Raw genomic sequence first — 22660 nt, 5'->3', positions numbered from 1 at the left:
TAATCTATAAAATACATTTAACATATATGCTAACATATAAAATATGCTTTAAAGCAGAAAATACCTTATCTGAGTATAATGGAAGCACTTAAAGGAACGAATTACAGTTCCGGTAGAGTTTGATAAGGTACATTACATTTCAGACTTTCAGGTAAGGCGTATCAGCTTAATTAGAAAAATAAAGCACGAAGTATGACTTGTTCTCTTCTCCCAGTGTGGATCTTCAGTGCTTTAAAAAGTCCAGAAATTATCTTTTGCTTTAAAAATATTGTTTTGTGTAAGCAAAGGATTTAACCATATATTTGGTTCTGACTTATCCTTGTTGCTGTTATTCTTCATGAAGCAGCCTCACTTCCAGTCCTCAGCTTGTAATTTCTTTCCTACATCAAATTTTCCACTGCCAAAGCGTGTCATACCTCATCCAGTCAGTTGTCCTGAGTTGTTTTGGGTTGGTATTTCATGGCCACAATTGTACATCTTGCTGCCCATGAGATGATTTAATACAGCCCTGGCAGTTTTGCATCCCTTATAATAGCATGTAGAGCTAGTACCTTCCCTATTCTAGGGAAAGTTATCACACCTGTATTTTTTAGTCAGAGGCTGGACTGAAAACTTCTGTTGGGGCAAATGTAGTAGTAATAGAGATCCTGGGCAGGAGATGGGAAAGGCATGGCAGTAATATGGACGCAAGGGCTCTGTGAGTGAAAGCCATTTTGTGGACGTAGTTTTGGAGGCAACTGTCTGATGTGCATGTATTGAACAGACCATCTCCCATCTTTCAGGGGAAATATAAAACACTACTTGGCTAGTTTTCACTTCCTTATCTTGGATATTTTCATACAAGGCAATTACCAATATCCAGGAATAGGAGGGTCGTTGAGGCTATTTAAAGTATTCTTGCAGCATTCCTGTGGCATGACACAGTAACAGCAATTTTTCCTATGACATCCTGCAGGCAGTGTCTGTGTGACAAGAAAACCACTTAACAATGAAAAAATTCACACTGTTTGATTTTGTAAATGATAATTCACTGCAAATTGGAGAGACTTCATGGATACAGGACCTTCCCAGTGATAATAATGAACTAGAAAGACTTCTGAAACCAAATGAGCACGTGCTAGTAAACTGGCCTGTGGGAGAAAGGAAGACAGAAAAGCACCTGGTGAAAGTTGTGTACATGAGTGGTAAGTGCAGTTCCAGAGCATTTGTCTGATATGAAATTTTAATTTAGTTGTATGGTATTGCTACCTGATTTTCTGTGCTTTGGCCTTTTTTTTCCACAATTTCAGATGACCCCCAAGAGCTGGTGGAAATGATGCAAAAGATATTACAAGCAGATGAAATTACAAAAATACAAGTCCTGGGAAAAGGCAAAAGGAAGAGGATTGAAATGATATTCTCAGAGAGTGAAGAAAGCGACCTGGATAAAGAACAGGTGAGTTCCTGCCTTTATGTGCCTTATATTGGCAGGCTTATAATGGGATGGAATAGACCGTAACTATTGATTCTTCTCAGTATAACACACAAAATAGGTACAGCAAAGGTAGGAATAAAGGCAGTCTTCATACGGTAGCTCAGCACAATAACCTGTCAGAGTAATTAGTTAGGCCAATAGATTTTGTGCTTCGCTTTTTAAAGAGAAAAGTGTGGTGCTCTGTAGCTCCATTACATTTTTTCTGTAGGACAGAAATCTGACCACTGCAGAAGGAAGGGAAGGGGCCAGGTTTTCTTGAGCTTTGCATTGTGCTGAGATCTGCAGTGACAAAACGTAGGAAAAGAAAACATAAATCTTAACAAAAATTTACAAAGATGTTTTTCAAAAATACTAACCAAGAATGTCAAGTGCACAATGAATAAAAGTTTATGGTATACTAGGAGATATTTGCTCTATCGGAATGCAAAGATACTATTATGCTCTTGTTTACAGGGAAAGATGATGAAGCATATAAAAAAAAAGAAATCATTCCAGGCATCTGCTCCTGCCAACATCCTGAGTCAACTTGAAACATCTTTAATTAACAAACAGGTAAACATCTAATCTTCAGCAATTTTAATGTATTAAACAAAAGCAAATGGAAATATATTTGTTTAGGGAGGCGTAAGACTTTTGTTTCAGTGAAATTAATGGTTCTAAAAGACACTGCCTTAGAAAATTAGTGAATGGAGAACAGAGGGAGAAGTACCTAACAGTTATGTATTACACTGACATTTCATTTTGAATTTTAATAGGAATGGTAATATCTATTTTCAGTAACAGCAATTATTAAAATGCACTGAGGCTGTTTATACATTCTGTGTACAAAGAGAATATTCTGATTTAGCCAGATATTTTAATGTTCGTTTTAATGCTTTAATTTTATTATGTTGTTGCTCTAGATAGCGCATTTTGTTTTTTTTTTTTTCCAGAGAGAAACATATACAGGAAGCAACTTTCTGTACAGTGAAAGTAGCAGTGATGATGAAGAGCCTTTATTTCAACTATCCAAGGTAGAACTGTGTGCCAAAATAAAAAGTCTCAAGAGGAAGCTGACAGACACCATGAGAGAAAACTGCCGCCTAAGGCAGTCCCTGGTGATGCTTCAAGGTAAAGTCAGGGGAAGTATTTGATGAAGAGGAGAGCCTGAAGGTCATGAAAAGCTTGATTTATAAGAGGCCATCTGGATGGGAATTATGGATGCTCAAGCACCTGACACGATCAAGGCCTACCATTAGCACCGAAGTCTTTGATACATGGCAACATTTAATTCCCGCAGCACTCAGAAAAAACTCTTACACAAGGCCATGCAATCATAGAGGCAGAAATGGAAAAATCCCTCTAAGTCTTGTCAGTTGTTCCCAAGAGAACTTTTCTGAATGCTGTGTATAACCATCAGCTAAGCTTTTGTCCTGGTTTCGTCTTGGAGAGAGTTAGTTTTCTTCTTCGTAGCTAGAATAGTGCTGTGGTTTGGATTTAGTACGGAGTTTGGTATGAGAAGAATGTTGATAACATACTGATGGTTTTAGGTATTGCTAAGACATCAAGGACTTTTCAACTTCCATGTTTTGCCAGCATGCAGGTGCACAACAAGCTGGCAAGGAGCGTGGCCGGAGCAAAGGACCTACAACTCCTAGCTTAGGATTTGAGTTTAGGTTTCTGAATGAGGGCCAAGTTGGCTAATGGGATATTCCATATCATGCAACGTCATGCTCAGTATGCAGAGGAGGGTTGGCCAGGAAGCGCTCTCTTTTTATATCTCTCTTCGGGGCTCTCAGTCTTCCAGGATTGCGGTTTTGGGATTTCCCTGTTTCAAGATCGCTAGCTGGGAAGGGATGGGATGGGAGTTGGTCAGCAAGTGGTGAACAACTGCACTATGCATCACTCGTTCGTATATATTATTATAATTTCAATTATTTTTTTATCATTATTACTTTTAGTTTTGTTTTATTTCAGTTATTAAATTGTTCTTATCTTAACCCACGAGTCTCCTTCCCTTTTCCTCTTTGATTCTGTCCCCCATCCCGCAAGGGCAGGGGAGCATGAGCGAGCAGCTGCGTGGTGTTTGGTTGCCAGCTGCGTTAAACCATGACAGCCCTTTTTAGCACCCCACGTTGGGGTGCCAATGTAAGTGCCATCTTAAGCACTTGCATTAGTCTTCTACAGTATTTTCTAATAATTCAGTGATTCTGTATCTTGCTGATTCTTCATCCCTTGCATCCTTTTCACTCTGCTGAATTGATTCTTCTTAATGGACTCAATAAAAATTTTTGTTTGAAAATAAACATTACTTGGAGAAAGGGCCATTTAAAAGATATTCTCTATAGATTAAAAAGAGGAGAAAAAAGTCTATGCGGTCTATGTAACTTCTTTGAAGAAAAAAATAAACCACCAGACATAACATTGCTTAGCCCATATTCATCAGTTTTACAGACTTGTAGAGATTTTGAGATAGCAAAAAGAAAAAAGAGAAATAGGCTGTTTAGTGCCATGACAGGTGTAAACTAATGATTCCTCTTAGCTTTGCAGAGAACTGATTTATCCTATTCTAAAAACAGATGCTAGATCTTCATGGCTGGGGACAGCAGAAGGGCAGGAAAAGCTTTGAGAGAACAGGAAAAAAGTATGTTAAAGCATCTTTGCTGACTACTTTGACTCTTTAGCAGTACGACAGAAATCTAATTACAAAAATATACACCCTTACATAATTAGAGTCTGAAAGCTTCAGTTACTTCTACTCATCACTTTCTGTTTGATTTCAGTGTTGCCACAGGCAGTCACCCACTTTGAGGAACTGGTAGGGATGGCTGAAGCACTGCTCAAAGGGGGAGTGACATCATCTACATCCAGTCTGCATTCACACGCTGTTTGGAAAGCATCTAACAATCCCTTAGTAGATCCATATGCAGCTATGCATAGTAACTCCAGTTCACCAATAACTTTGCATGTGGACGACGAGGAGCAACAGACTGAAAAACAGGTCAGTTAAAAGGCAATTTCAGGCTTTAAAAAAAAAAAACATGATAAACTTTACTATTATAGTATAACAAATATAAAAAAAAGCGTCAGTAAAACTCATTTTATCATCATTCAGCTGATGACGTGACTAATGAGCTCCTTTTGTGCAGAAGGCTCTTTCCATGAGAAACACTAGACTTACTTCAGTGTGCTGGCACACTCCTACACTCGCTTTGATTTCAGTGGCTTTGCACATCTGTGACTAAGGGCAGAATGAAGATGCACGAAGAAAATACTGAGATCCAGGGATAACTTCTAGTCTAATGTTTTCGATGCTAAAGGGGAACGGTAGTGTTTCAGAGATAATCTAAGAAAAATACCAGCAATCTGTTTAACCTGTTCATGAGTAAGTGGAGAGTGGTACCTTTCTGCTCTCATTCCAGACACTGGCCAGCTGTTAAGCAGAAATACGTGTATATATATATAGATACTGAATAAAGGTGTTCCCTTATTCTCCATAATTATAACAGAACATAATTGAGAAATCTCAGGCAGAGAAGCTGTATATGAAAAATGTAAAGACCCAACAAAAAGAATAATTCCAGCTTCTACATTCACAATGTATATAAGCATTCTTGTGCACTGAGTCATGCCAGTTGGTGCAAATCATTGTGTTGTCATGGGGTCCCCAAAACCAAAGAAATCTATTACAAATTATCAAGGTATGATGTTTTGACTGAATATTACCGTACACAAAATTTGATGTAACATCTCCAAAGAAATAAAAAGAATGGATTTTCTAAGCAGCCTAGCCTTGCTTAATAGAGGTAGCTCAAAATTGCTGTTAGGAGAGTTCACATACTTCAGTTGCACAAGTGCTGGGTGTAGAAGTCACTCTGGAAGCCCAGGACCAGATGTCACAGTTCTTAGGGCACGTCTGCTCGGAGGCAGGAATATTAGCTTGGGCGTAGTGCCATGCTCCCGAGGCTTTGCAGATTCCAGGCCAGAACTGGACCACAGCCAGCTTGCATGGAGTGCAAGCAGAAGGATCTGGATATGTCTGAACATGTCCTGTCTCCACTAGTGAGTAATAAGGATCACTTGGTGAAGCGTTTGCTAGGATGAATAGGGGTCCTTCGTCTGCCCCACACATGCTTCTGAAAAAAAGCAACCTGTGTGTACGGTTTCAAATGTTGAGTGGTATGCAAATTTAGCATTGATCTCAAGCACATAGTTTGCAGACATTACTTTTGAAATTGTGGGGTTTAAAAGAAGAAAATTGTAAAGTACGTATTTCAGAGGTAACACTATATAGTATTTCTAGAGAACTGCAATAGTTATGTCTATGAACTATTTTCTTTTCCAGTTCAAGATTGAAAAGTGGCAGATTGCACTTTGTAACAAGAGCAAACCTCAGAAGTTCATAAATGACTTGATGCAAGCACTTTATACACATGAATACATGGCTACACACAGCTTGACAGGCGCAAAGTCCTCCTCTTCGAAGGATAAAGCGGCGAAGCCAGCTATGAATCAGAATGAAGTTCAGGAGATCATAGGTGATGACTTGTTAAGGTTACTCGGTGTGGCCCTGCCTTGACAGAGGGCTTTCGATGAGGGAGGGGCTGTAATGCTTAACAGCTGGTCTACTCAGGTGGTGGCCTGTTTCCTATTTCCTTCTTCGGCTACGTACTTTTTTAACCCATCTGTTACAAATACTGTCAGTGAAATGCTAAGCAGTAGTATTTCTATTGTGTGAAATTTTTGGGGTTTTATTTAAGTGGCTATTTATGCACAGCGGTATCGTAACTTCTGTTAGCCTTTGAAAGGTTAATCTACAAAGTCAGACTTGGAGCATGATGATAACGGATAAGGGAAGGCAAAGAGAGGACACACTTGGATCAAATTTAAAATTACATCTGCTACATTCTGAAGTTAGTGAATGTTATGAATTCTGACATTTTAAATAGTGCTGGAGGCAAAATGAGACAATAAGTATAGAAGACAGGAGTAATGATCAGAGAAGCAAACAAAATTTGGTTTATGCTGAGGTTTAAGGCAGAAAATGTTTGGTGCATGGGAAAGAGAATCATTTCAAACGGAAGTAGCAGCTTTAAAGAAAATACTATTTTGTGAGCACATGAAGCCTGATTTTTATTGGATTCACACCTATAACTTAATACCCAAATTCCTGAACTAGAATTCTTGCCCTATTGCCATTCTCTTGGACTTCCCCAGTTCTCTTGGTTCCCTTCCCAACTTAGCTCCAGTTCCTGTCTCTTGGTCCAGTTTAGTTGAACTGGCCAGCGGTTTCAAAAGTTATGAATAGGGTATTGATGATACAGTTGCAGAAACCTCTTTTCCTTGAGAACGTAGCTAGGCAAAAAGGCCCAAAGTCAAGAGAGAGAAAAGGAAAGAGTGTGTAAGATGGTGAGAATATATTTAGAGAGGGTAAGATGAAACAGTTCAGAACAAAATGAAAAAACATTTCACAGGATGGGAATAGATACTATTGACTTTTCTAAAGGTGGATTCTGGGGAAGGGTCTAGACAAAACTGAAAAAGGAAGCAGAGGAGATAATCAGGACATTGAATACAGCATGCTGTGGAGAATTCAGTGACAAAGGGGAGTCTGTAGAGAAGTCAAAAAAGTTTGTTAAGGGAAACAAGAGCACTCCTGGATTCAAACAGAAAAGTGTCAACATTACGCAAGAGAAAAAGAAAAATAAGAAGGAAATCTGGGAGTTCTAGGACTGTAGAAAATTAGTTAGTAGATAAGATTATTTAATGAAGATGGAAACTGTAGGACTTCAAAATGAAATGAAAGGGGAAAAAATCAAAGGAAGGGAAGATGATGGAGAAGAGAGGAGGAGGAATTGCATTCCTGATGTTGAGTCCTGTTAGTATTGCATTCAAAAAAGTCAGCCTGACAAAACAGAGAGACATTTTCAGGGTAGTAGACAGACACCTGCAAATGAAAATTAATGAACAAAACCTGTAAGGTTCCGAGGGATGGGGACTGATGACGATAGGAATAGGACTCTCTGATCAGGAACAGAATAAAGGGAGAGAGGATGAGCAAACACAAACCACTCGCTCCAGGAAGCCTTTGTGGCCCTGGTGTTCCCTTTGAGTCTGCCAAGAGCAGGCACAGCAATACGGAAGACACAGAGAAGAACAAGAGCTGGCACATGCAAAATCTATGAAGTAGTGCATGAAGACAGCGAAGGAACTAGAGCTGAAGCTGAAGTAGCAGGAAATTTCAAAGATGCGAAAAAAATGCAATTTAGATCATGCATCTGTGGTTCCCCTGATTTGGAGGCCTCATATATATCATCTCTTTATTTTGCAGGAATCACAAAACAGTTGTTTCCAAACACAGATGATGCTTTAATTAGGCGAATGATGGGACAAAAACTGAACAATTGCACCAAGAAGCCAATTTTAAGCAAAGATCTTAACTCAGGTGCTTTTCAGAAGCATAGCTTTTGGTAAGTCTTTAAAAAAAACTTATAGCCTGCAGTGTATATTTCCATATATTACCCTGTGGTAACAAAATCTAAAAGCAACCTTCAAATTACCACGAAGATATGTGTTCACATATGCATTGCCAAGTAGGTAAGTATTTCTGTGAACTTGTACAAAAAGTACGTAAGACAGAAGCAGTCCAGTTTAACATTACAGCCCTCAAAAAAGTTGTTTGTTCTAGACAAAGCAGCACAATAAAGGCTATTAAATTACAGGACGAGAATATAGAAGTAAACACATGGAGTTACTTTGATCAATATGTCTATTGTAGATTTGGCATTATTTACTTTTCTTATTATTCTCTGTAGGCTCTCCAGAGACCAGTCAATTCCATTTTCATGTCACCTGCTGTGCCTCAATTAACCCACAAGTAAAGACAAGGAAAATCACACCTCTTTTGCACCTACTGATAAAAGTACTGTGGGAGAGCTAAATTTGCAATCTTTTACCGCCAGAAGAGTCTAAGTTATTGGGGCAGAGGAAGTGAACAAGACTAGTCTAAAATTGCTGAACTCACCCCTGTCGTCAGTGAAGTCAGCTATTTGCATAGTACTGTTTCCATATGTACTAAACATACATATCACAGAAAAGTTGAGGTAGAGAGGAGCCTCTGTAGGTTGGCTACTGCAGCCCCCACTGCTCAGAGTCACCTAGACCAGCTTGCTGAGAGCCACGTACAGTTCGGTTGAGTATCTCCAAGGATGGAGATTCCACAATCTCTCTGGGCAACCTGTGCCACTGCTCAATCACCTCACAGCAAAAAAGTGTTTCCTGATGTTCAGTTAGAACCTCCTGTGTTTTGGTTTCTGCCCATTAAGTCTGGTCCTGCCACTGGGCACCACTGATAAGAGGCTCCATCTTCTTTACACTCTCCCATCAGGTATTAATACACACAGATATTGAGCCTTCTTGAAGCTAAACAGTCTCAGCTCTCTCAGCCTCTGCTCAGGAATAGGATAAGAGATTAACAAGGAACAGGACAAGATTAAAATCAGTGAGACAGGGAGAACAGATTTCTCCTTACTTAGACTTTCCATACTGAAGTAATGTTTTACTTCTCCCTAGTTTAGTTATCTCGTGCATGTTTTAAAATTTGTATTTGTAACTGTAAGACACTTCATAACCAAAAAAAAACCCAAAACACCCCAAGATATTTTACTATTTACAACACAATTGTTTGAAATGTAGCAGTGCTTTGCTACTAAAATGCCTCTCTAAGCCACCTGGAAGTACTCCACGGACCACCATCAGTCTATGAATTACTGCTTGAGAAATACTCAGATAGTATCTATTGGAAGAATCCACATACACAGGTTTTCCCGTCTGGAAACAATAAACAAATGCACCAGCCCCGCTAAAATACAGTTTACTGTGTTAATGCTTTTCTCCTAGAGATGCGAAGGCTTTGTAAAACAAAGGTCCTCTGTATTTGTAACATACAGTGTGCATTGATTCACTGTAGTATTTTTCCTTGTCCTTGACACAGGTGGTAAAAATAACAGCATAGAAATACAGTCTCTGTCTTCTTTGAAAGTATTAAATCTTAATTATTTTACATTTAAAATCTTTATCAGATGAATCCATAAATTTTGCTAATTCCTGAGTCTTCTCAGGCTACACAGACACAGTATTCCTGAAGCCTTGACAGGAGGATCTTGAGCGAGCACTATAACGATTCTGGGTTGTTTTTTAATACTGCCTATAGACCTTTCAATTTAAACTTGATATCTTAAAATTGTGTTTATGTCTGGTTTTGATAAAAGCTCATGTAAAATTCAGTCCAATATCTATTGAAACCAATGCAAATATTGCCTGCATAGTCTCTCTTGAATGGATGCTTATTAGAATGCATTTATAATTAATTCGGTTTAGACCTTTCAGAATTTCCTCACTGTAAAAGCATTTAGACACCTTGTAAGTAATCATCCTTGAGATAACGGTGGTGATTCCTTTAACTCAATAACACAAGTTTTCTCTGTAAGAAAATTAGGAAAATTTAAAAGTGCTCACAGCCTCACAGTTCCTCCTTTAGTTCACCTCCCAGCGATGAAGTACAGAGAGGGATCAAGAGAAAATCCTGTTGTGCAGTACGTTAGTAACAACTTACACAAAAGTTACTAATGTTTAAAACCAGTGATACTGCAGTTTTGATCTCCTCCCTTGCTGCTCCTCCTTCCCTGCCTACCTCCTCTGCTTTTCCCCAGAATATGATTATGGTTCAAGAGAAGGAATTTGGAGTCAAATCCGACAGGACAGACAAGTCACCATCTCAGATCCATATGGCTGAGGTGAAACAAGGAAAAGCAGAATGTGCCAATGAAGAAAACTAGTTAACTAGCTAATAATCAAACTCTGCTGTTCGGAAACTAAGAACGTTAGTATTTATACATTTGTACATTTAACATTAGTATCTCAAGCTTAGTTATAAATTGTCTCAACAGTGGTTCAACAGCTGCTCCTCAGGGCATCATCTCTTCTGCTGTTCCACCCAGCACACAAGACCAGCAGGATGATGATTCACCAGCTGCTAATGCACAAATTCAGCAAAGTGACAGCCGTCTGACTCCTCCACCTCTCACCACACAAGGTCAGCAGGAGTGCTTGAAACCGGCTTCTCCTAAGGTGGAGTCTCATCTCTCCAGAAGCTCACCAGCGCCCTCTCCCAGCCAGAGTTGCGGACAGGTTCTCAGGAATTCAGACAAAGAATAACAGAAGGTATTTCATGCCAGTTCAAATTCTCAACGGAGATTAAGGAGTATTATAAAACAAGAAAGAAATACTATCAAAATGGGCCTAGCAACAGTGGACAGAGATACTGCAAGTAGAACAGAAGCCTGAGAACCATTTTCTCAAATAAATTAAAATCCCACAGCGTAGAAAAAGATGAAGGCATATTAATATCTTTGGCTTTAAGATATTATTAAATATATGCATGTTATACGGTAATTCAAAAAATATAAACTTGTTCTGAAGAATATATGAAGAGTTCCCCTTAGTTAGAAAAAAACATTATTTAAAGTAATGCCAAAAGAATGTATAAAAAGAATCTTAATCCCCTTGCTTTCACCTGGACAGCTGATGGAAAACCGCTTTACCGATCAGAGAAAGCTATTGCATATGAATACAAAAAAGACAGAGAGGTATGCAAAGAGAACAGAAAAATTTCCTAGTGAAATGAAGACGATGACCAGAACAGGGTTAAAAAGCACAGGGCCACATGAGCAGAGAAGAAATAAAATAGATATTTAAGGATGCTGTTAACCTGGAAAGAAGAAAAAATTCTTAGGTCAATGAAACCGCTGCTCTCAAGATGTCTGCAAAAAAGCAGCAGCTCATTTTTAACCTCTGAAAGCTTGAAAGGCAATGAAAGAGGTCGTGTTCCCTCTTAGCTCAGGGAAGAGTCCTCCAGGATAGCCTGTTTGGTTGTGGAGGCCATGGCTTCTCTCACAGGCCTTCTGCTGCTGGAACCCTGCTGGTTTGGCAGCTCCCACTTTCTCTTCTTCCCTGAACATCAGGTCTGTAAGATAAGGGTGCTTGACTCCTCCAGTCAGGAAATGGAGGACAATCTCTTGGAAGCGACTAGTAAAGGGCAAAGTTGCCAGCCTCTGCTCCGTGTGTTTCGATTTTGGTATGCCACCTCTTGCCTAGAAGGTGGAGAGGTAGAGTGTTCCTCATGGGATCAGTACTAGAAAAATCCGAGGAACTGCCCAGTTCCTCTTGAGATCGGACACTACGTGTCCCAGGGACCAGCCGGCCATCACACACCCTGTAATTGCTTGAGGAGGAGGAGGGAAAGTACTTTTCTTTCCTTGCTGACTGATTCCACATTTACAGTGTGCTGGTAGCATGGGAAGGAGAGAACACTTGGATTATAGCTTTTGCACTTGAGTGTACTCCTCCCAGAACAAAGAGGTCTTTACTGAGAGGGTGGTCAAACACTAGAAAACGCTTCCTAGAGAGGTGGTCAATGCCCCAAACCTGTCAGTCTTTAAGAGGCATTTGGACAATGCCCTTAATAACATGCTTTAACTTTTGGTCAGCCCTGAAATGGTCAGGCAGTTGAACCAGATCATTGTAGGTCCCTTCCAACTGAAACAGTCTACTCTGTTCTCTTCTATAATTTCATATGTGGCAAACAAGCAACTAAGGAATCGAGATGAAAAGAAGAAACAAACCATAAAGTTGAAGAAATCCAGCTTGACTTGAGGAGGATTTCTATAACTCGAGATCTGAGTTATAGAAATAAATTAGGAACAGTATTAGGGTGAATGCTGGGGAAAAAAATCTGAAGATAAGTTTAGCAGACAAATACCTCTGAAGGGTAGTACTACAAACCTAACTGTATTAGAACAGTGCACTAATAAAACACACTGTGGAGAAAACCTTTGTTTGGACTGGGGTATGAATTAAGCGATCTGCTAGATTTATTCATCTCTCATGCCTATCCGTTTCTTGCAGATAGGATCAGGATGAAAGCAGGTATGAAATATGACATAAGTTCTATTTCACGTTATTAACTACCACACATAAAACGTAACAGAAGGAGTTTGCTATTATGTACATTTTGTATATGTACCTGTATGTACAGCCTATAAAAATGTATATAGTTAATCATATTTTTGAAGCAACTTTCTATCAAATAAAACAAAACATTACTATGACTTAGTTCTATTTTATCATCCTTACTGTCTTCTAGGCCTTTTCTTACATCAATCGCTAACATGTAAGGTGTTTCGTTTTTTCTCTCGCTCACTGTTTTTTCCGTTTTATTTAATAACTCTTCTGAAGCCAGCTTCTATAAAGCTCGTAATTTTTAACTGGAGAAGAGGTTGTCCTACCTTACAAGGGCTCTCTAACCTTAAAGCAGTCACAGTTGATAGTGCACAGCTGCAGCTGTCCTGCTCTTCAGGAGGTGCAGAAGCACTTGAGAGGTACATGGAGCAAAACGTGAGTGGTCACTCTCCCTGTCAGCGGTGCAGCACTGAAGATCACGTTGTATTATGTGCTCTTCTATTCTGCTGACCAGGTAAGTTGTCAAAAGCTCACCACAAAGAGTAAAGGAGGATTTTCATGGTAGGGTGATGGGCCTACTGCCAGGCATGGGCCGGGGATAGAAATGGGTGTTCTGGACAAAAAGAGCAACCTAGAGAAGGAGACATTTTAATGTTTTACCAAAGGGTAAAGAGGGAGCAAGCTGCAAAGAATCATTCCTCTCTCCTAAAGTACAGGACTGATGTTATCCCACCAGATAAAAAAAGATAAATAGCTTTTATGCAACTACCCGGTTAACAGAAAAGCCATACTCTTTGCAGTATGACCAAAAGGGAAGAAAATGCGACTGGTTTTCCAGAATGACCTTCACAAACTCTGAGAACACAAAATTGAAGACCAAACAATCATAGATTAGAAACTTGAGAAGTAACAGAAAAGGAGACCAGAGCAGTCTAATGCTGCTTCTCCCGAAATTTGCATTAAAAAAAAATAAATCTGTGATGTCAAAATGTGTGGTATCACGAAGTGTAAAATTCTTCTGATATAAGTGACGGACACATGATCTGCATTACTTAGAACTGGAAAAGGCTGAGAGCTGCTGAAGAAAAACCTAACAGCTGTATGACTGTACAGCATTTAGTAACTGGAGATTTAGTACTGAAAAGGTAAGCAATATTAAAACTAAAAACTTGAACTATTTGTTTCTGTTACTACATTTTAGATTGAATTTGAAGATTACCATAGAAAAGAATTTGGTCATTGTTTATTATGAACTGCTCAGTAAGAACACTCATTTTCTAACGAGAGAAGAGTATTGAGATATGTGAAGAATGTGATATAAACTTACTGAAAAAAGTATACAGTGAATAAATCAGGATTTTTAATGCATGTCAAGTTCATGTCCCTCTTATTATGGCATATAGATAGGAGTCAAAACAAATCCAAACCACCAGATATCTAAATTTTCTATATCAAGAGCAAGTGCCAGAACACAATGTTGATACAAGAGGGAAATCAATAGTAAAAGAGGCAGTCACTCACTTTAAGGAGCAAGGAGAGAAACAAGGATGTTGGATTATGTTTAAATTCTATAAAAGAAAATAATTAAGGGTGCATAATGAATATGTGGAGTTAGTTGCTAGAGAGCATTACTGAGCATAAAGACAGTCTGCTCAGAAACAACTTCCACATCCTACGGGATACCCAGACTTTGTTTGGAGGTTTGGACTTGGAGATCTTAGCTCATGAAGAGCAGACCGTGAGCTGTTCCTGCTCTGCTAGGTTTGCCTGCTCCTACCTTCAGCGATCTACTGCCTGTGTTTAAAAAAATTGCCTACTCTCCTAGCAAAAGTGAATGTGCCCATTAGCCAAGAAGTCCAGCAGGCTACAGCTTTTCTCTTCTCTATGAAACAAACTCTGCCTAAGAACTTTCCTGAGCTGACCCAAACTGGGAAGCCTATGCTTTCCCAGGAATTAGCTGAAATACACAAATGTTGGAATTCAGAGTTTTGTTAGCATATTGGAAATGCTGACATGATTGCAGAGCAATTCCCTTAACTATTTTTTTTTTCCTTAACTGTATTGTTTCAATACGAGGAGGATGCTTGTATGGGTCATTGCACAGCAACCATTTATGTGAATTACTGCTGAAAAGTTCTGTCCTGGTTTAACCTGCCCGGCAACTAAACACCATGTTGCTGCTCGCTAACCCTTCTCCACCCCCTGGGGATTGGGGAAGAGAATTAAAGGGGAAATGTCGCCGTATGTTGCTGTTGAGACGGACACGACATACACAGGTTCAAGTAGTATTCATCGGTGTGTGCCTATTTATTATATAATTATTTCCATCTAACTCTTGCAGGTTCCAGCACGCTTTTATGCTAATTCTAACAGTGCACATGACATAAGCAATTAGGTCACTGGTTACCTACAGCTGTTCACGCACCTTAGCCTAATACATGGTTGATGATCACACGCTCTGTATAATCCAAGCCAAATTCATTACATCATGCAATTAGTGCAAAAGCACAGTCCAGTTTCTTATCTTACAGTTCCTCCTTATCTTACAGTTCCCTGGCTCTCCCAGCGCCTGCAAGTTGTTTTCATTTCTTCTGTTCAGGGAGTTTCCAGATCTCCAGGGGTACACAGCAATCTCTCCAAGGTCAATTTCTTCATCTTCTGTCCTGGGATCCACGAACCCATCATAGTTTCCCACAATTCCCCCTTTTTGTATTTGTGCTAAAAAAATTTGCTCGGACAGTTCACTGCAGGGCCCTTTGCAACAAACTGACCAGACAGGGCAACATTAATAACACAACTGCAACAATAATCAGAATTAACAACCCTGTTTTTAGCAATGATAACAACCAGCCAGCCAGTCCCCATCCCCTGAACAATTTATTCAGCCAGTGCCATCCGTCATCTGCTTGCAATTTCTTAACTCCATCTTTCAGGAGCTGTATGCTCCTGTGTATTCATACAGCACATTCTTTCAAAATCTTCACATCCATGTCCTTGCACTGACAATAAAAAATCAATTGCAGCTCTATTTTGCAGTGTAGCATGCCTAACGCTATCAACATCAGTTAATAAATCACTCAATGCTATTGATGTAGCATTGGTTTGCTTACTCAGCCAAAATCCATCCTTCAACAAGGTAAACTTTCCACCACAGGCTGGACACAACGAGCAGGAACCTACCGGGGGCCACCATCTGTTGAGACACAAGCATACCCTCGTCCTGAGGTTATCAGATCACAGGGATCAGATCACTGACCTGTCTGTAGATCCCGAACCCTAAGCTTGACTCCTGGGGACATCCCACAGTTGGTGGTTAAGGAATCAAAATGACATATTATCGAGGGTTCCTGAGAATCATCAGAAACCTGTAAAAAATTCAAGACATACATAGTTTTGTTCAATCGAGCCTCTGGAGGATCCGCTGCCATCCCCCCTTTTCGTTTTTGCAGAAGCTGTTTTAATGTGCCATGAGCACGTTCGACAATACCTTGTCCAGTGGGAGAATGAGGGATACCAGTAACATGAATCACACCCCACAACTGTAAAAATGAATTAACTTTTTCAGACAAATAGGCTGGACCATTATCCATTTTTATCTGATGTGGGACTCCAGCAGTAGAAAAAGCTCATGGCAATGGCGAATGGCATATTTGGCAGTTTCTTCCGCGTGAGCAGTAGCAATGATGACCGAGGAAAACGTGTCAATAGATACATGAACAAATCTTAATCTGCCAAATTCAGCAATACGAGTAACATCTGTTTGCCAGATCTGGAGGGCCCACAGCCCTCTAGGGTTGGTCCCATAGTAGTGAGGGACATGTTGGCCTTGACAGTCAGGACATGCAGCAACAATAGCACAAGCCTCAGCATTTGACAAGCGAAATTGTCGTCTCAGGACACGATAGCCCTGATGAAAAAATTGATGAGAAGCAATAGCTTGTTGTTTACTGTTTGGAGTAGGTCCCATTGCCACGCCTGATACTAGTGCATCTGCTCTTGCATTTCCTTCCACCAAAAAAACAGGAAGGGTCATATGACTCTTAATACGTAATACATAATAAGGAGAGTGTCGCTTTTGAATTTCAGTCCATAATAGTTTTAAAATTCCAAAAAGTTTTTCCTGAGTAACACGACGAAGGACAGCCTTGTCTAACCGTTGCACTAACCCAGCCACATAGGCCGAATCAGTAACAATGTTAACAGGACAAGAAAATTGCTGAAATACCATAGTCATAGCCCTCAATTCAACAATCTGAGGAGAGCCTTCTTGGTATTCCACTCTGTTCTGCCATTGATGTCCATCATACCAGGCAATGGCAGCCTTCCCTGTTTTTCCTGAACCGTCAGTGAACACCGTGGGACCAAGCACAGGGTCAGATTGGCTTAATTGTTTTTGTGCAAATCGAATCTGGCCACCCATTTTTATTAACAGATGTGAGGGCAGGCGATAACTAATTTGACCTGTATAATTTGCCATTGCTGCTTGAAGTGCTGAACTGTTGGCAAGGCACCATTCAAAATATTCACTTTGTACTGGTATCACAATGTTCTCAGGATCTCTTGCCATCAATTCCACACAACGAGCTCTAGTTTTCATAATAATTTGAACTAAAAGTTCAAAAAGGCCAGGGGGAATTTTCTTAGTTTTAAAGGGCAGAAGGGCCCATTCCAAAACATGCAAGGGATCTTGCCAATCAGAATTCCATTGTGCAAGCACTGCAAAAGGTATCAGATCATCAAAACAAACACTTATACTGGTACAGTTAAATCAATTCTCCATACATGTTTTTGCATGATTGCCTGTTCCACCTCTTGTTCTGCTTCTGGAGTTAGAACTCGTGGTGCAGAAATGTCTGAGTCCTCTTTTAACAACTCCAAAAGCAGTTGTAATTTGGAACATGTCAACCCCAAATAAGGTCGGACCCAATTAATCATCCCTGCTAGTTTTTGCACATCATTTAGGGTTTTTATGTGTATTTGCAACCGAATTGGTTGTGGCATTACCGTTTGATCTAACACCTTCATACCCAGGTACAACCATGGCTGCTGGCGTTGCACTTTTTCTGGGGCAATCACCAATCCATGGTATTGTAATGACTTTTGTGCTTCAGCCTCCATTTCAGCTAGCATTACCTGCGAGGGTGCAGCTAGTAAGATGGCGTCCATATAACGATAACAATACCCTGATGGAAACGCAGCTTGAACACGGCTCGAGGCTTTCGCTACAAACCACTGACAAACAGTGGGTGAATTTTTCATACCTTGTGGTAAAACTTTCCAATGATACCTTTTGGCTGGTTCACTGTTATTCACTGAAGGCACTGTGAACGCAAATTTCTCCATGTCCTGGTTAGCAAGAGGAATAGTAAAAAAACAATCCTTTAAATCCATTACTACAATTCCCCATTGCATTGGAATCACAGTTGGTGAGGGCAACCCTGGTTGCAAAGTCCCCATTGTTGCCATCATCTCATTGACCTTTCTTAAATCATGCAACAAACACCATTTTCCTGATTTCTTTTTTATCGCGAACACAGGTGTGTTCCAAGGGCTGTGAGAGGCTTCTATATGTCCTGCAGCCAATTGCTCTTTAACCAGAAGGTGAAGGGCTGTGAGTTTTTCTTGACTGAGGGGCCACTGGTCCACCCAAACAGGCTTTTCTGTTAACCATGTTAATGCCAGTGCGGGCTGTGTTATGCCTTGCAGCACAGTGACCCCTACTAAAAATCCATTGTAATTTTCACTCTCCATTGTCCAAGACAGTCCCTCTCCCACAAATTCAAGGGTGCTGTGATCACATATGGTCTAATAGTGGCCTTCTGTCCCTCAGGGTTACTAATAAAGACAGGCTTGGCAGCCATAAAACTGTTAGCAAGCCCCCCAAGACCCATTACTCCCGTATTATTCAACACTAAAGGCCAGGTATAAGGCCAGTCATGTTGCGCAGTGATGGTGACATCAGCTCCTGTATCCAACGAACCCATTAGTTTTGTCTGCGATGGGGTTGCGTGATCCATTGTAAGTGTGCACATCATTTGTGGTCTCTTGTCGGTGACAGTCTGGGACCAAAAAACAGATGGTTACCCCGTAGATCCAAATCCGTTGTGGCCGTGAACAGTCTGCTCTGTTCTAGGAACACAACTCACAAAAGGCATAAGTTAAGCAATTCGAGTCCCTTTAGTAATGGTTACTGGTGGTGTTGCAGTAGATACCATAGCACAGATCTGTCCTGTATAACCAGCATCAATCAGTCCTACGTGCGCTATCAACCCTTGCAAAGTGCCACTTGATTGTCCTATCAATAGAGCACCAAGTCCTTTACTGATTGGTCCCCATGCATCCAAAGGCACTTGGTGAATTTGACAGTTATTTATTGTTACTGTGTTGGTGGTGGATAGATCCATCCCGGCAGCTCTGACTGTTTTCCCTCATAATTTCTCACACTAGTTTGCGGATTGGCCTGCGGATGCTGCATTGCTCCCGCAAAGGGGTTGCCAGGACTGTAGGGCATTTGTGTCTGTGCACGCCCCCTCGTGCTCTTTTTGCCGTTTCCCGGAATGGCTGACCGTTAGTATAAAACTTTGATCAACATTGTTTAGCAAAATGATCTGTTTTCCCACATTTATGGCAAGTAACTGTTACTGAGCCATTAACTTTTCTGGCATTTGTTGTCAGCTTCTGACCTTTCAGTTCTGGGCGTTCTGATTTTATATGTCCCAGGTTTCCACATCTGTAACACTTCTGCTCCTTAACACGCAAGGCAGCTAGGGCGGTGGCCAGTGCAGCCATTTTATGCTCTACAGACCCAACTTTAGCACACACAGTAACCATTTCCTCTAAAGACGGATCCCCTGGTAATGTCTCAATAACTCTCCGACAATCAGGGTTGGCAGTATCTTTCGCCAACTGTTTTGTTAACAGGGCTCGCAAATTGGTGTCAAATACTTGTTTTTCTATAGCCCCTTGCAACTTTTCCACAAATGGTTAGAAAGGTTCCCTGACCCCTTGTTTAATTGATGAATACCTTGCCTTAGGCTCCACCATTTCTGCCATGCGCATTAAAACTTGCATCCCTATTTGCTTAATTGGCACAAGAATTTGGGAATGCCACTGTGCTTGAGTTGTCCGGTTACTAAACACTTGACCAGTTCCCATCAACACGTCAGTACCTACACCATGACAAGGGTCACCTTGGGGCAATTGCATATTTTGCAATGCCTGATGATCGGCCCATTGTCTCCAAACATTCATAAAAACTGAGTGCTGTACTGGCTGAAACACAATTTGAGACAAATGTTGAAAATAATAGGGCACCAATACCTCTAAGTTCAATAATTGTAACAATTGTATTACTGCTGGGGAATTCGGTCCATACTGGGCTACTGCCTTCTGCATATCCTGCATAACTCTCCATGACCATCCCACATGTTGATTGGGCTGATTAGAACCCGGGAGGGCTAACTCCACAGGGAATGCACTAGGTCCTCCCTCTATTTCCATCACAGGTGGATCCTTATTGACCGATGCCCCCAGTGCTTCAGTCAAGTCCCAGTCTCCAACCTCCATTGCTTTTTTTCCTAACCACATCCCAAAAATGTACTGCATTATGTGGCTGAACTATCACTGTAGCAGGTGGCAATACCCATGACCTCCACCCAAGAGAAGCCGACACGGTAGACCCCCCTGTTTTCCTGCCTGCTTTGCAGAAATAGTGGGTATCTCAGCAAAATCTCTCATAGGATCATCCTTTCCATCACTCTCTGGTAAAGGGGGATATAACTGATCCTGTATTTGTTCATACTCTGTCTCCTCAATATCAGAGGAATTCAACGGAGAAGGGAGAGGGCATGTTTCAACCTCAGAAGTTGCATATTTTTCTTTTGCCTCTTGCAGCTGCTGTCAAGGCAACTTGTAGGGAGTAAATTTTTCCTCTGCTTTTAGCTGTTCTGCAGGGGACACATACGTTCCTGAGGATTTTTCCGCTGCCTTTAGCTGTTCTGCGGGGGATACGTACGTTCCCCGGAAGGCCAGTTCCACTAAACAAACAGGTTTCAGCAATCTTTTTCTCAGCTTAAGCACAGGTGGTAACCTCCCAGCTGAGCTATCATTCACTTCAGAAGTCTCTCCCACAACCTCGTTTACTGCAGAGGAGGTTATCAGAACAGAGTCCATCTTATCCTCTGCTTTATCACGCTCAGACATCAAGTCCTTCAAAGCCTCTAAAAGTGATCGCCACGTTGTCAATAAGTCTGCAGCATCTCTTGCCCCACGAGAAGCAGCATCGAATAGTTTCTCCCCTAGGGCTTGCCAAACTGACAAACTGAATGCTGTGGCAGAGTTCGCTTCAAGCCCTTGTTGCTGCACCCACAACAACATTTTTTTGAGGTTATTATTAGTCACTTTCAGTCCTTTTCTTTCCAATATTAGTGTCCACAGAGAAAGGACAGCTTCCTCCTCCTTTCTGAGGCTATCCCCCATTGTCCCATTCCCAGCGGCTCACCTTTTCAGGTGCCTAAGTCAATCCGGATCAATTCGCAGCTTCCCCGCTGCTCTCAAGCTACGCTGTGCTCAGTCTCCACCGCACTCCGCCCTGCAGTCAAAAAGTTTGTGTCCTGGTGTATCACGTCGGGGTCACCAGATGTCGCTGTATGTCGCTGTTGAGACGGACACGACATACACAGGTTCAAGTAGTATTCATCAGTGTGTGTATATTTATTGTATAACTATTTCCATCTAACTCTTGCAGGTTCCAGTACACTTTTATGCTAATTCTAACAGTGCACGCAACACAAGCAATTAGGTCACTGGTTACCCACAGCTGTTCACGCACCTTCGCCTAATACATGATTGGTGATCACGTGCTCTATATAATGCAAGCCAAATTCATTACATCATGCAATTAGTGCAAAAACACAGTCCAGTTTCTTATCTTACAGTTCCTCCTTATCTTACGGTTCCCTGGCTCTCTCAGCACCTGCAAGTTGTTTCCATTTCTTCTGTTCAGGGAGTTTCCAAATCATCAGGGGTACACAGCAATCTCTCCAAGGTCAATTTCTTATCTTCTGTCCTGGGATCCACAGACCAGCTGTAGTTTCCCACAGCCAACAAAGACCAACGAAGAGCAGTACTTTGTTGGACGTCATACCAACAATGAAGGGCTTGTTGGGAATGTGAAGCTCAAGTGACCACAAGATGGTGGAGCTCAGGATCATGAGGGGAGGGAGGAGTGTAAAAAGCATGATCTGCTTGGGAGAGTCCCATGGGATAAGGCCTGGAGGGAAGAGGGGCCCAAGAAAACTTGTTGATATTCAAGGATCAACTCCTCCGAGCTCAAGAGCTGTTCATTTCAGGGAACATGAAGCCAGATAAAAGTGCCAGGAGGCCTGTGTAGACAAACAAGGAGCTCCTGGTCAAACACAAACACAAAAAAGAAACATACAAAGCATGGAAGCAAGGATGGGTACCCTGAGAGGAATACAGAAACATTGTTCAAACATGTAGGGATGAAATTAGGAAAGCTAAAGCCCCACTGGAATTGGATCTAGCCAGGGATGTCAAAGACAGGAAGAATGGCTTCTGTAAGTACATAGGTGACAAAAGGAAGACTAAGGAAAATGTGAGCCCATTGCTAAATGAGACGCGTGACCTGGTGACACAGGATAGGGAAAAGGCTGAGTTACTGAATGCCTTCTTTGCCTGTCTTTACTGGCAAGACCAGCCTTCAGGAATTCCAGGTCCCAGAGACCAAGGGGAGAGGCTGGAGTAAGGAAGATGTACCCCGGGTGGAAGAGGACCAGGTCAGCGCAAACTGGACATGCTAAGTCCACGGGCCCTGATGGGATGCAGCCATGAGTGCTGAGGGAGCTGGTAGATACCATTGCAAGGCAAGTCTCAATAATCTTTGATCAATCGTGGTGACTAGGAGAGGTGCCTGAGGACTAGAGGAAACCAAAGGCCACCTCCATCTTCAAGAAGGGCACGAAGGAGGACGCATGGAGCTACAGGCTGGTCTGCTTCATTCTGATCCCTGGGAAGGTGACGGGACAGTTAAACCTGGAAACCATTTCCAAGCGCTTTGGTGTCAAGAAAATCATCAGGAGTTGTAAGTGTGGCATTACCAAGGGAAAGTCACGCTTGACCAACTTGATAAACTTCTATGATAAAGTGACTGGCCTGGTAGATGAGAGG

General features: G+C 41.3%; 2 protein-coding genes across 3 annotated transcripts; one reads left to right on the top strand and one right to left on the bottom strand.

Moving 5' to 3' along the window:
- Nucleotides 1–988: 988 nt before the first annotated feature.
- On the top strand, nucleotides 989–10669 carry BEND6 (BEN domain containing 6). 2 transcript variants are annotated; one of them, XM_086608312.1, is made up of 9 exons: nucleotides 989–1184; nucleotides 1290–1435; nucleotides 1928–2026; nucleotides 2407–2584; nucleotides 4237–4454; nucleotides 5799–5991; nucleotides 7785–7923; nucleotides 8048–8050; nucleotides 10402–10669. In XM_086608312.1, the coding sequence occupies exons 1-9, from the start codon at nucleotides 989–991 to the stop codon at nucleotides 10667–10669; spliced, it is 1440 nt and encodes a 479-aa protein (XP_086464438.1). The 2 variants fall into 2 exon arrangements, with proteins under 2 accessions (XP_086464438.1, XP_086464439.1); XM_086608313.1 differs by lacking the exon at nucleotides 8048–8050.
- A 6552-nt stretch (nucleotides 10670–17221) lies between these two features.
- LOC104374844 (endogenous retrovirus group K member 18 Pol protein) lies at nucleotides 17222–18223 on the bottom strand. The gene has a single exon (XM_009981057.1). The coding sequence runs from the start codon at nucleotides 18221–18223 to the stop codon at nucleotides 17222–17224; it is 1002 nt and encodes a 333-aa protein (XP_009979359.1).
- Between the last annotated feature and the right edge of the window lie 4437 nt (nucleotides 18224–22660).

Source organism: Tauraco erythrolophus, chromosome 2 (assembly GCF_009769465.1).
Source record: "Tauraco erythrolophus isolate bTauEry1 chromosome 2, bTauEry1.pri, whole genome shotgun sequence".
Lineage (NCBI taxonomy): Eukaryota > Metazoa > Chordata > Aves > Musophagiformes > Musophagidae > Tauraco > Tauraco erythrolophus.
This window is presented reverse-complemented; position numbering and strand designations above follow the sequence as displayed.

Excerpts from the sequence above, each read along its gene's own strand:
- BEND6 (XM_086608312.1), top strand. The coding sequence starts at position 989 with ATGAAAAAATTCACACTGTTTGATTTTGTAAATGATAATTCACTGCAA. Across the intron at positions 2,585-4,236 it reads GTCCCTGGTGATGCTTCAAG|TGTTGCCACAGGCAGTCACC; the intron begins GTAAAGTCAGGG and ends GTTTGATTTCAG. Across the intron at positions 5,992-7,784 it reads TGAAGTTCAGGAGATCATAG|GAATCACAAAACAGTTGTTT; the intron begins GTGATGACTTGT and ends TTTATTTTGCAG.
- LOC104374844 (XM_009981057.1), bottom strand. The coding sequence starts at position 18,223 with ATGGAGAGTGAAAATTACAATGGATTTTTAGTAGGGGTCACTGTGCTG.